The sequence below is a fragment of the Scardinius erythrophthalmus genome (genome assembly GCF_964197995.2).
Source record: "Scardinius erythrophthalmus genome assembly, chromosome: 8".
NCBI lineage: Eukaryota > Metazoa > Chordata > Actinopteri > Cypriniformes > Leuciscidae > Scardinius > Scardinius erythrophthalmus.
The window spans coordinates 6012643-6026265 of record NC_138228.1 but is presented as its reverse complement, the minus strand read 5'-3'; the positions used below and the strand labels follow the sequence as shown (position 1 = coordinate 6026265).

Here is a 13623-nt window from a genome sequence, read left to right as displayed (position 1 = left end):
AGTGTTCTGAGTGTTTTTGGCGGGTTGTTGTGCAGTTGCTGGGGTGTTGTGTGTGGTTGCCAGGGCTTTGTTAAGCGTGTGGATCCTGGAGCTTAAAGAGTCTAGAGTTGTAAATCTAAAGTAAGACTGGTCAGTTTACAGTGATGGATATATTTAGCTTCATGAGCAGATTCCCTCATGTGTGAGTGCTCGTCCAGACTCTATGCTGTGGAATGTTGTTAATTTAACAGACCTGACCATGTGATCCAGCACTATGATAATAACATCATATAAGAGACTCATAAAACTTCACTGACCTTTGCACATGCCTTATTTTTGCCACACAGAGACGAGTCGGATCATCCAGACAAAGTGAACATTTATGAGAAACTCCAGCAGCGAGCCGTGCCTCAGACCAACCACATCAACAGCTACGTGATTCCAGAACCTGAGGTTATCCAAAGCGACGGTCTGCTGGACGAGAAGCAGGAGGGATTTGTTGGAGAGATGGAGATCCAGGTTACTCCTAGAGAGATCGAGCAGGCGAGGAGTAAATCTCCAGCAAGTAGGATAGTGGAGGTGGAGGTTTTAGCTCCAGGGTCAAAACCAGCTTTCCATGTTCCCTCTCGAGCTCCATCCAGGGCCGTCTCGACCCCGCCGGTTGTGATGAGGAACGGTACGCCTGTAGAACAGAACGGCATGCTTGGGTATCAGAGGGGGCCGACACCTTCAACTCAAACTCCAATGCAGGTACAGAGGAAGAGTGCACTGGAGCAGGTGGAGAACTGGGTCAAAGTACAGAAGGAAGAACGCCAGGGGTGAGTCTGCAATATATCTATCTATCTATCTATCTATCTATCTATCTATCTATCTATCTATCTATCTATCTATCTATCTATCTATCTATCTATCTATCTATCTATCTATCTATCTATCTATCTATCTATATATATATATCTATATATCTATATATATATATATATATATATATATATATGCAAATTCAGTCACATAAACAACATGTACTGAATAGTTGCTATTTACTGTGAAGAGTCATGGGTTGCATCTCCCCCTAGTGGTTGAGATCATAATAAATCATCACAGAAAACAGCACCCATTTTACTTTTATAATGTGTCATATTTCAGAGTGAAATTGGATATTTTATAAGAGAAGTCCCACCCTTTTTCATTTTTTAGGCATCTGGATTTGTTTGGTTTGTGAAAATTCGTCACTATATGACGGAAAAACATATATAATGTAACAAAACATTGGTGATGCCAATCAACATTTCAGAGGTGGAACTAGTATTTATGATTACAAAGAAAAATGATTACAAAGACTTTTTTCCTCTTGAGAATAACATGCAATAATGACTTCTGTTCAACAAGACTTGGGTTGTTTATTGAAATAAAAATACACTACAATTAAAAAATTTGTTTTTTAAATAAATTATTACTTTTATTCAGCCAGGGTGCATTGCACTGATCAAAAGTGACAGTAAAGACATTTATAATGTTACAATGTTTATTATAATGTTTATTTGAAAATTGTTATTTCAAATAAATTCTGTTCCTTGTAACGTTCTATTCAAGACTCCTTAAAAAATCCAATTTCCACAAAAATATTAACCAGCACCGCTGTTTTCAACATTGATAACAATAATAATAAAAAAACAATGTTTCTTGAGCATCAAATCAGATATTATTATGAATGTTAGAATATTAGAATGATTCCTGAAGGATCATGTGACACTGAAGACTGGAGTAATGATGCTGAAAATTCAGCTTTGCATCACAGGAATTAATTACATATTAAAATCTATTAAAATTACAGTTATTTTAAATGATAATAATAATTCACAATATTACTGTTTCTACTGTATTTTTGATCAATTAAATGCAAATAAAGACTTCATAAACATCTTACCAAGCCCAAATTTGGAATGGTAGTGTATAAAATATATATATAACATAAATAGTTTTAATTTTGACTTTGACTTTAATAACTCCATTTCAGTCAAAACAGTCAAATACATGTGTAAAATTACATGTTAAAAATAATATTGTTCTCACAGGTTTGTTTCTACCGATGGCACAATCCCACGTCGGACTCCTCCGATTCATCCGAAGTACGGCACACTAGACAAGTACCAGTCTTTACCAAAGTCCACACGGCAGAGCCCACAAACTTCTCACCGGCAGTTACCCAGTGAATACAAATATTCCCACGACCGGCTGAATCACTTCCAGCTGACCCACGGCCACAGCCAGCGACCCGCAACAAATGACAACACAGTGTGGCAGCTGTACGAATGGCAGCAGCGACAGCACTATCGGCACGGCAGCCCCACCGCCCCTGTGTACACTCCTGCCCCAGACTACTCCACCGCCGTCTCCTCCACCAGAGTCAACTCAGACGTGTCCCGCTCCGTCTCGGTGCCCCCGACCCTGGCAGACATCCCTCCACCCGGACCGCCCGGACCCCGACTGCTGTCTCCACGCAGACCCCACACTCCTGCAGAACGGGTCACAGTCAAACCTCTGGAGGACCGGCCCACCGTGGAGGTGCCACCATCGAACTCTCCTCACCGGTTACGCTCCTACAAGGTCAGTGGGTGACGAGCACAAACACACACATGCTTATCCATCACATCACATGAGGTTACACAACGCACACTGCAATACAAAAGTTTGGGGTGGAGAAGATTTTTTCTTTTATTCTAACAAAGGCTGCATTTATTTGAAAAAGCAGTAATATTATGAAATACTATTACAATTTAAATAACCTTAATTCCTGTCATGGTAAAGCTGAATTTTCAGCATCATTACTCCAGTCTTTAGTGTCACATGATCCTTTAGAAATGATTTGCTGCTCAAGAAACATTCATGATTATCAGTGTTAAAAACAGTTGTGCTACTTATTTTTTTTGTGGAAACAATATATATTTTCAATAAATCAATTTTTTGTAACATTGTAAATATAGTCCAACTAACTATTAACTATGACTTTTGCCTCTATAAATTAATAGTAAGTAAGGTAGTTGTTAAGTTTAGGTATTGGGTAGGATGATCATCATGCAGAATTAGGCATTAATATGTGCTTTATAAGTACTAATACAGCCAATATCATTGTAATATGCATGCAGATAAGAAACTGAGATTTGGACCTTGAACTAAAGTGTTACTGCAAATGTCTTTACTGTCACTTTTGTTTAATTGAAAGCATCCTTGCTGAATAAATATATTAATTTCCTTAAACTCTTACTGACCCCAAACCCATGAATGGCACTGTATACAGTCACTAATATCCATTATATAAAACTGACCTTTGTCAAAAACTCTGCTTTAATAGAGACGATCTGGAGTCTGAGAGACGCATGCACTTAGAGCCATCATGATGAATGCTAACACTGCTCAGAAAGTCCTGATCTAATAACACCAGCCTTCAGTGTTTTCAAACTGCCAGCATTAGTCCATCTGTCCAACAGAGTCGTCATTCAGCATGAATTATCAGTGGTGTGTTTGTAATGGAACGAGTGCCAGAGTGGGATGATTTAGAGATTCTTCATTTGCTTCATTTAATGTTTCTGTCTGTCCTTTAAAAACCTAGTAACCATCTCAAATAAGTTTTCACTCAGCAAGATGAAATATCTAATCCAAATGAGGACTTGAAGCATTACTGATCATCATCATCATATTCTTTTTTCAGGACATACATAAAAAATGGTCCATAGCACTAAAAAAAAATCCTGAATTACTGAATCCATAATGATTATTAAATCTAAATATGTTGCACTTGAAAGGTTTTGATATTTTGGTGTGTATTACTGTAATGTATTTAGCAGGCACTTTCATCCAAACGTGTAACGTTATTTTGGTGTTATTGACATAAGAACATACTGGAAAACAAAAGGCAGAAGGAACATTCACACCAAGAACGATGACTATATTAGCGTCCACACCAGCGGATGATTTCGCTCTGTTTATTATAAGCGTGCTGCAGTTTTGTCGTCTTCCACTTTAAATGCTCGAGCTCTTTAAAGCAGGGTGGATTCTGATGCCAATGTTTTGAAAAGCTGGAAAAAATTGTTCTGAAAGTGATTCCAACAATATAGTTCCTCTGTGCCGTTATTGTTACATTTGTGGTGTGTACTCTGATTTTTAGAACTATATCTTTATCGTTATCGATAGTTAGCGTACTTAATGAATGGGCCTTAAGCTCTTTAAATGCTGAGAAAAGCGCTACATCAATGTCACAAATTATTATAATTCACATGATCCTTCAGAAATCATTCTAATATGCTGATTTGATACTCAAATAATTTCAGTTGTGCTGCTTAATATTTTTGTGGAAACCGGAACCATTTTTTCAGTATTCTGTGAGGAATAGAAAGTTCAAATGAACAGCAAAAGAAATCTTTTGTAAAATTATAAATGTCTTTACTGTCACTTTAGATCAATGTAATGCATCCTTGCTGAATATAAGTGTAAATTTTTATTTGTACTGTATTTAAAATCCTTCTCTCTCTCTTTTTTTAATCAATCTGCAGTCGGCCACAATAGAGAGACGCTCAATGCCTCCGTCTGGTTACATCACACATACAGTCAGTGCTCCCAGCCTGCACGGGAAAACGGTAAGACATTTTTCAAGTTTATATTAAGTCAATATTATACAGTATGTATATGGATACTGTATACATACTGTATAAACATTATAAATACTTTAAATTTAATTACTGTTTAGTTTTTCTATTTTATGCTGCAGTTAAAAGCAGATTTCAGCAATAAAAAAATTAAAATAAAAAACACTTCCTGGATAAGTTTCACTTCATGTTCCTCTGCTGGTGGAGCCAGTCCTCTGGTTTTCGTGGCTGCAACGGGCATTTGTATAAATATTCTCATCACATAACTCTCTCTCTGCCCTAATCACACCAGCCGGAGGAGCTCACCCTTCTCCTCATCCAGTTACGGAGACACCAGGCCATGATGGCAGGTGTGCGCCACGATGCGCTGGCCCACCTCCAGCAGTTGTCTCGGGTGAAGGTCAGGGTTCGGCCTGTCCAGTCAGCACCTCTCATTACTAGCCTGAAGCCTGTAGTCTGCCGTTATTTCCCCCGCCTGTAGCGCTCTATGTAGCTCCTGTGGCTTTATTACATGCTGCTTCTCTGTATTGTAGCATGGCATGTCATGCTAGGGGCTGCATCTGGCTGTCCCACCATCGGCATGAGTTGTATTGAGGTATTATGCATACTACACGAGTATGCTCTGCTTTTGCTCCAAAGTCTGAAAATGCAAAGATGCTTGCATGAAGTATACGCAGGAGTCTGATGTTCTGGTTTGACCTGGTTGCAAGATCAGCTTTAAATGATTTCAACAGTAACGTCATAGTAAACATGCTTTGTTAATGGAATATATGTGCAGAAATGTGTTGCTCTATATCAGTGGTTCCCAAACTTTTTAGAGTGGCGTACGTCCACTTAGACTGCAGTCACACCTTTTCCATTAAAGTCGACATGAAATCAAAATGGACCTGGTTTACTTTGTTAGTGCATATTACTAGTCTTGTGGTGAATAATTAATCCGTGCAAGTTAATACACAGAAAAAAAATGTTTGCCGTGGTAATCTTTAATCAAAATCTGAAAAGTTACTTCCGGTCTGGAACGGCATTCCTTTGTTTGTTGAACTGCTTCGTTGCTTGAATTCGTCGTGCATCCTTGCTTGAATAACATTATAAACATTATATTGATCTCTATGCACAGTCTGTGTCTATGTTCTTCATGCTAGTAAGTACTAAAGACCCACTTTTACAAGGGTTTGCTAAGGCAACCTATCATATGCACACTGCTTGTGTGGATGCAGTGAGTTTTGACCACAAATGATGTCATGTATTTGACCTTTTATGGCTTACTTTTACACTAGAGGTGGCGTTTTGCCTGTTTCAATTGCATGCTCGGTTTTAATGTTATTTTAAGGTGGGGAAGAGTTAAATGAACAACGAAACTCAGCATTTTGTTCACGTACCCCCTCGGTCACCTCACATACCCCCAGGGGTTCGCGTACCCCAGTTTGGGAACCACTGCACTATATTTATTTACTTTGGTTATTGGCTGAATGCTTTTGCATCATGGACTGAGGTATAGTTAAAGGAATATTCTTGTGTTTTCGACATAACGTCAGTGTACCAAAATCATTTTCTTTATCTGTACTTTTGTCTTGTTTTCTCTAAAAAAAAACTAATTTACCAGAGAAGCAAAATTGCATAATACTGTTAAGACTTTTTTTTTTAGGTTTATGCTTAAAACAAAAACTATTTACTGCCATAGGGGAAGAAAAATAAGTTCAATTTAAGATATGTTCTATGAATACAATGTATTCTCTTAATATCTTACCAAATTTTGCTTCTCAAGTAAATTTACACTACTGTTCAAAAGTATAGTATTTTTTATTTTATTTTTAAATAAATGAATTATGATGTGAGAGTAAATATTACAATCTTACCAACCCCAACTTTTTGAATGGTAGTGTATGTAACTGTCATTTGCATGGAAATGCAAACATTATGCAAACGGGTATCAGACAGTAGTGAGCAGTGTGTCTCAAAGCTTGTGTATCAGGTGATAGCCAGCTATTGCTTTAATGCTTGTGCAGTGTTTGATTAAAATGTCTAGTGAATATATAACACAACTGATTCAAAGAGTCTGAACTGAAATGTTTCTCCTACTATTTACAGGTTGATGACACTTACATGCACTTGAAGAAGGACCTGGAATATTTAGATCTGAAGGTGGGACCTCTCCTTTTCATCTCTCTACTCCTGTCTTACCTTCATCTTCTGTAAACCTGTACTAAAACACTAACACAGCACAGAAACCTCACTTAGGTCGACATAATCGAGAATTTGTTTTATTTCAGAAATTGTTTATATTTGCCATTATGATGGTTAACTGTGTGGCATAATCAGGAATTACATACATAGTCTCAGAATGTTAATGATAATAGTAATGATCCAGTCGAAGGATATTAAAGGCTGGTCGTCCTTTGACTATATCTGTCTATCTCCGTTTGCCACAGATGAAAAGTTTAGAGCCATTGATCCTCATGGTTCACAGTGTGTTACAAACCTGCTCTGCGGGGGGTTTGAGACCACTCTGGAACGTAAGCACTGTCAGCATCCAGAGTGTCTGCATTCCCATTGCTTTACACGGCACACATAGCTTTGTGTTGGCACAAGCCTGGCTCCTGCACGCCTGTCCTCCTGCCTTTCGTGAGTGTTGTGAGAATGATTGGGTTACTGAGACGGCAGGTCTGGATGGGACGGGCAAGCTCAGCGCATGTGCAGGGAATCACATTTAGCCAGCTGATTCTCCAATTCATTTCGTTTCATTCTTTATCAAATTATTCTATTTTTTGAGTAGCTTTCTAGATATCCCGTATGTTGTAGGCAACCCAGACTCAGTGGAAAAAACGTACATGTGGCGACATTTCTGCAAAATGATATCATGTTGCTTCTTGCAAGTTTCACGACAATTTCAAAGTGAAATTTACAGTGAGTGGCACTATAAGTGTGTTCAGTTTTATCCAAAACTGATGAACATGAATCTGACAATGTTTTATTATGCTAGAGGTCGTATGTATCGCCGCAGTTCAGTAATGTTCTTTGAGACGATAATAAAGTTAATGCCCTATCGCGTTTGAAAATAACTAAACCAAACCCTAAAGCTGACATGAAATAAAAAAAAACACATTTGCTAACGAAACCATGCCATTTTAGCTGCTTCTACAAGTTTTTATCATGACACACTCCTACACAAGTGCATTACTGTAGAGAAAAGCCATACATATGGAGCTGGTTATGTGATAGAAACATAAAAATGTCTTCAAAATCATGCATTATGGTAGAAGTGTTTGAAGGTCAAGGAACCGTGTGGAAATAAGTCATTATTAATCAATATTTTGTGTGTTGGTGTTTACTGCCACTATAATATTCCTTGCAAATGTTTTTTGGAGTTTTGCTAAATGTAGGTAGAGGCACGTTTTTACAATGAGCCTGGGTTGGTCAATTCTCTGAAACGTCCCTTATGGCCTTCAGTATCAGCATTGAGAAGCTTCCTCTTAAATTCTTGATTTTCTTTGAAACCTTTCTTTAGAAGACTTACTAGCTTCACTAGAAGCTACTAATAAAAAGTAGGTAACTACATTGAAGGGGACCATTTTCAGGGCAAAATTGTCAGATAAGATTATTTAGTTAAAAAGAGGAGGATTTATCTGGCAAAAAAAAAAAATCAGTAAGACTATAAGTTTGTCTAACGGCATCAAAATTAATATAAACTAATACAATTAAACAACAATGTAATTTCTATACACTACCGTTCAAAAGTTTGGGGGGTCAGTAAGATTCTTTTATTCAACAAGGATGCATTAAATTGATCAAAAGGGACATTAAAGACGGTTATAATGTTGCGGATGATTTCTATTTTAAATGCTGTTCTTTTGAACTTTCATATAAAAAATATGGTTTTATATTTGGTTTTTAAATATGGTCAAGTTTCTTGAGCAGCAAATCAGCATATTAGAATGATTTCTGAAGGATCATGTGACAGTGAAGACTAAAACAGTTGTAATAATATTTCACAATATTAATGTTTTACTGTATTTTTGATCAAATAAATGCAGCCTTGGTTCTAAAATATCCAAAAATCTTTCTGACCCCAATCTACAAAAACAGTGACAACCAGTGGTATTATTAACAAAGTATGAGTTACTCCCCAACACTGTCCAGTTCATCGTTGTCCAGAGCTTGGGTTTCTTTTATGAGTTTACCACGCAGCATTTTCTGTGGAGGCTTTATTTTAGACATTGCATTTATGTCCCACAGCTGTGTTCTGTTGGCATGAAGATCGTGAGACACCATCCTGCCATTGTGCTTCCAGAAAGCTTGCATTAGAAATGAAGAATACTGTCTCAAAGCTTCTCACTGTGACTTTCAACAGTGTCCATTGCACAGTGTTGGTCTTGCTTCGCTTGTGTTGAATAGATGTGTTTCTGTTTGTGGAGCACTAACACAAGGAGGCTTTTCTGTGAATTGTGTAATAGGTGAGTGGGACAGAAACTCTGAAAGGACGGCCGGCTAAGCCAGTGAAGGTGGCGGAAAGTGACATAGATGTGAGTATAGAGGACAAATCAGCGTCTTACTCATTAACTCTTTTCCCCGCCAGCCTTTTTCTTTTTTTTAAGGTGCCACTAGCACCGGCATTTTAGATCATTTTCAAAAAAATGTCATGGCCCCATTGGAATATTTTGTTGTTTGAATATCTGAACATACAGGCGAAACTCGAAAAATTAGAATATCATGCAAAAGTTCATTTATTTCAGTAATTCAACTTAAAAGGTGAAACTAATATATTATATAGACTCATTACATGCAAAGTGAGATATTTCAAGCCTTTATTTGTTATAGTTTTGATGATTATGGCTTACAGCTATGAAAACCCCAAAGTCAAAATTAGAATATTGTGATAATTATAACAAATAAAAGCTTGACATATCTCACTTTCCATGTATTGAGTCTATATAATATATTAGTTTCACCTTTTAAGTTGAATTACTGAAATAAATTAACTTTTTCACGATATTCTAATTTTTCGAGTTTCACATGATGTACAATTCTAGCTTCATGCCTTCTCATAACACTTGATGTGGGTAAGTTTCATAAAAAAGCAACATTTTGCATAAGCAATGTTTCTATTGCTTGTTTCTGCTGCTTCTTCGCTTGTTTTTGGATCTGGAGATTCTGTATTCAGAAGATGCGTAATAGCGTCCCCTACGTATAACACTGAAAACATAGATTACCGGTGTTACCTGCCAAATTATTACCCCCCTTGTTGAAGTCAGTACCTGATTGCCTAATCCTAACCCCACCCCTAATCCTAACCCCTCCCCCACAACTAATCCTAAACCTACCAATACTAGGGGGGTAATAATTTGGCGGGGGTCTAAATTCGGCACAACACCGGAAAATTTGGAGACAGGGAAAGCTGCAGGTTGGAGTGATGGGTGTGGCGAAATGTGGTCTAATTGTGGACTTGTAAATTCTGTCAATGGCGGGGAAAGAGTTAATTATCTACTATCCTGTGTTGCTATGCACAAAATAACATTGTTTTGCCTTATTTAGCTATTTTTCCTGATCTGAACTGATCCATAAAGCTCTGTTTCCTACTGCAGGTGACACTGAGTCGACTGTGTGAACATGACAAAATACTTCAAGAGCTTGAGTTCAGACTCAGTGGTCTTAAGGATGATAAGGTGAGGCAAATATGAGGCAAAAAGTGCAGCGTTTGCTTTGGTCTTGTTATTATAGATATGTTAGTATTAATATATTTGCTCTTTCTCTCTAGGACAAGCTTGAGTCTGTTCTGGATGTGTCTCACCAGCAGATGGAGCAGTACAAAGATCAGCCAGCTCACGCTGAGAAGATCGCTTACCAGCAGCGACTCCTTCAAGAGGACCTGGTGCATATTCGAGCAGACATTTCTAGAGTGTCAACGGTAAGTGTAAAATGTGATGCAGATGTGGTCTATCCTACTGCTCATAAAACATTCACTACAAGGCTTAAGAGATATAACCAGCTTAGATGGAAAGGAGCTCATGCTGACTAGCTGAAGACGTTGATGTAGCTTTACTTATTAATAGTGTATTGACTCACAATTTAAATTTGGATCATTTTTAAAGGGACTATGTGTAGCTTTTTAGGTATTTTATTATCTAAAATCAATATTTTTATTAATAAATATGCCCTCAATGGTGTACAAATACCTATGCCAATGATCAGACTAATCCTCGTAAACGAAGAATTTATTATCTTTATATACATGGGACGGGTAGGTCCATGGAGGCTTCCATGTAGTTCCGCCATCTTGAAAAAATATAATAGCAGAGAGGGACAAAAAGTACTAGGCCAACGTGTTTCCACAACGCGTTTTCGTTCAGAACCAACGTCACGTGACTGAAGCCAGCAGAAGCGGAGGAGCAGAGCATTGAGAGGCGCTTGTCACTGCCCCGGCAAGTTTAAAAGGCTGCACTGTACGGTTATTTATACACCGTTCATTCATACATATGCTGAGTCACAGGATGAGTCCTCGTCGTCGGAAAAGTCCAAAATAGACCGTAAAAGGAAACGTGACCGGAGATTACAAAAACAAGGGTTAATGTCGGGATAGCTAATGCAGGAGAAAGCTTTCAAAAGAGATGCTGAAGTTGCCTGCTTTCTTCTCGACAGGTAAGTCAATGTTACGGTCTTAATTACAAGCTTTTTTTTCATTGCTTGGTTGTGTACTTTATTATATAGACAGTAGAACATTTATAGTTAAAAGTTAAACAGGCTCTTTGATGAATAGCAGCTATTGAGTAAAGTAACGTTAGAGAAGGCTCTGATGATGATGATATCTAACAATGCACGTACTTCAAAAAATATAACGAGTAAAGAAGTAATTACTACTAATTACCATAGTTAATGTTTTTCACAGTCAGTAATTGATAACTGTAACATTCTTTTTTTCGTTGTTTCAAGTTTCAGTTTGTTTTAAATAACAAACCTGTTCACCCGAAGAAAAACTCGAAAAATCCTGTCATAGCTTTTTGGTACATAACGGCTACCGTAGATGCAACGCGCATTTGAAAAAGTGAGGCGCTGGAGAGCATTATTCGTTTGAATGCAAAATACAATTTCACCACTAGATGGGAGAAATTCCTACACACAGTCCCTTTAACTGAAGAAAAGTTACGTAGTGTAACTTTTTTACATTTAATTCATAATATGATATTTATTTGCAGTAAATGTCTTGCTGGTATAGAAAAAGCTTTGATTTTGGATGTATTTGTATTGTTCAGGAGATGGAGAGAGCGTGGGACGACTACAGCAGACTGGAGCAGTCAGTTGAACAGCTGAGGGACGTCCTGCAGACCCAGATGAATCTCTGCACATCACCTCAGGTCTTTTCTGTCTTGATCTCCATTTCTGTATCCTTTTTTATTTCCTGACATATTTTGCTATCATGTTGTTCTCTCTTATGTTTGATTAGCTGTCTTAGATTTAAAATAACTCATTTACTAACATATGCAGGCACCTTTAGATAGATTCAGTGTTATTTTAGTATCATTGATATAATATTACTTCTGTCAGGACCACTATCGTCGAATACGATTGACAATTAGCATACGGTTAGGATTGGTGGTATGGTTCTGTTCTGGGCAAGAACTCCCTGCGCTTCATGCAGTCTAGCATTGATAAGAGCAGCAATAACCCCGCTTACGTTAACAGAACAGAACCAACATGAATGTATTGCAGATATCATTAATTCAAGATTTTAAAGTACAACATAATTCGAGAATTTATTCTGATTCAAGGGGAATCAGAATGCCAAATCCTGACTGACGACAGGAGGAGCTGGGGAGGGAGGAGGGTAATTCGCTCCTGAGAAACGCGATAGCTGCTGATAATACTGAAGGAGCTTATATAGCCTATGAATACAGTGATACAGCGTCGTATTCCTATAGATAGACGTGGATCAGATGAGAGTCAGCTGACGCGAGCTTGACTAACGTGACCTGCCAGAACTGCTTGATAGTTTATTAATATTTTGAATTCGATTTAATTTTTATATTTTCTGTTTTCATTTTAATTGGTTAAAGTTTAAGTCATTTTTATTAGTTTCTGTTTTTAAATATGTCTATAGTATTCATTTTTAGTTTATTTAGTTTTAGTAATTCTAGTACTTTAACTTAAACTAAATGAAAAGTTAAACAAAAAATGTTTGTTAATATTTATTAAATGTTTTAATGATTTTAGTTAACAGTGATAACCCTGGCTAGAATGGAAATAAGATATGAAGAAGAAATAAGACTGAATGTGTGTGTGTTTGTGTTCTCAGGAGAAAAATCAGTTGAGGAGGGAGCTCTGGAGGATAGAGGACGTGATGACTGGACTCAGCTCCACCAAAGAAACCTTCAAAATCACCATAGACTCAGTGAAGAACCCAGGTAAGAATGGACCAGTTAGACAGGGTTAATAAACATACTACAGAACTTCTTTTTAACTCGTGCTTGTGTGCTCATGTGTGTTTGTGTCCAGAGAGAAAACTTGTGCCTTCAGTGATGGAGTCAACAGTGCCTTCTCGGTGCATGACCCCATCTGCATTTGAGGTGCGGTCACCCCTACGCAGTCTTACCTCCAGCCCGTTATCACTACCCCTGGACAATGAAGATCTTCAGCATCCTCACCCTGTGCCAAAATGGGTTTGTGAGACTGTACTGTTCCTGAAACTACTGTACTGTAAGTTACCTCAGACAAGGCTCTTGCTAAAAGTGCGTAATATTGGTTTTCAGGAAGAGGATGACGCTCCACCCAGACCACCTCTGCCTCTCCACTATGATGAGGACACACCGCCTGTTGTCCCGCCCCTACCTAAAGAAACATCGGTCATCAGACACACTTCTGTTCGTGGCCTCAAAAGACAGTCTGATGAGAGGAAACGGGACCGAGAGAGCAGCTACATTAACGGAGATTGCAGGGTAAATTGAACTCACTCATTCATCAGTGTTATTGTTGTTTACTAAAACTATTAAAAGTCATTTTCTGTCATTTAAAT

The 13623-nt window shown here is 37.9% G+C and overlaps 1 protein-coding gene across 20 annotated transcripts in view; it reads left to right on the top strand.

Moving 5' to 3' along the window:
• Nucleotides 1-13623, top strand: part of plekha7a (pleckstrin homology domain containing, family A member 7a) — an 87264-nt gene that overhangs the window by 64967 nt on the left and 8674 nt on the right. For 11 of the 20 annotated variants that reach the window (XM_081372500.1, XM_081372487.1, XM_081372503.1 and 8 more), the window contains 13 exons: nucleotides 327-797; nucleotides 2055-2586; nucleotides 4530-4613; nucleotides 4915-5022; nucleotides 6711-6764; nucleotides 7052-7135; nucleotides 9074-9142; nucleotides 10202-10282; nucleotides 10375-10524; nucleotides 11867-11968; nucleotides 12907-13015; nucleotides 13107-13270; nucleotides 13361-13546. In XM_081372500.1, coding sequence (XP_081228626.1) covers nucleotides 327-797; nucleotides 2055-2586; nucleotides 4530-4613; nucleotides 4915-5022; nucleotides 6711-6764; nucleotides 7052-7135; nucleotides 9074-9142; nucleotides 10202-10282; nucleotides 10375-10524; nucleotides 11867-11968; nucleotides 12907-13015; nucleotides 13107-13270; nucleotides 13361-13546 — 2194 coding nt within the window. The remainder of the gene's footprint in view (nucleotides 1-326; nucleotides 798-2054; nucleotides 2587-4529; nucleotides 4614-4914; nucleotides 5023-6710; nucleotides 6765-7051; nucleotides 7136-9073; nucleotides 9143-10201; nucleotides 10283-10374; nucleotides 10525-11866; nucleotides 11969-12906; nucleotides 13016-13106; nucleotides 13271-13360; nucleotides 13547-13623) is intronic. The other 9 variants (XM_081372488.1, XM_081372506.1, XM_081372495.1 and 6 more) reach the window with 4 other exon arrangements.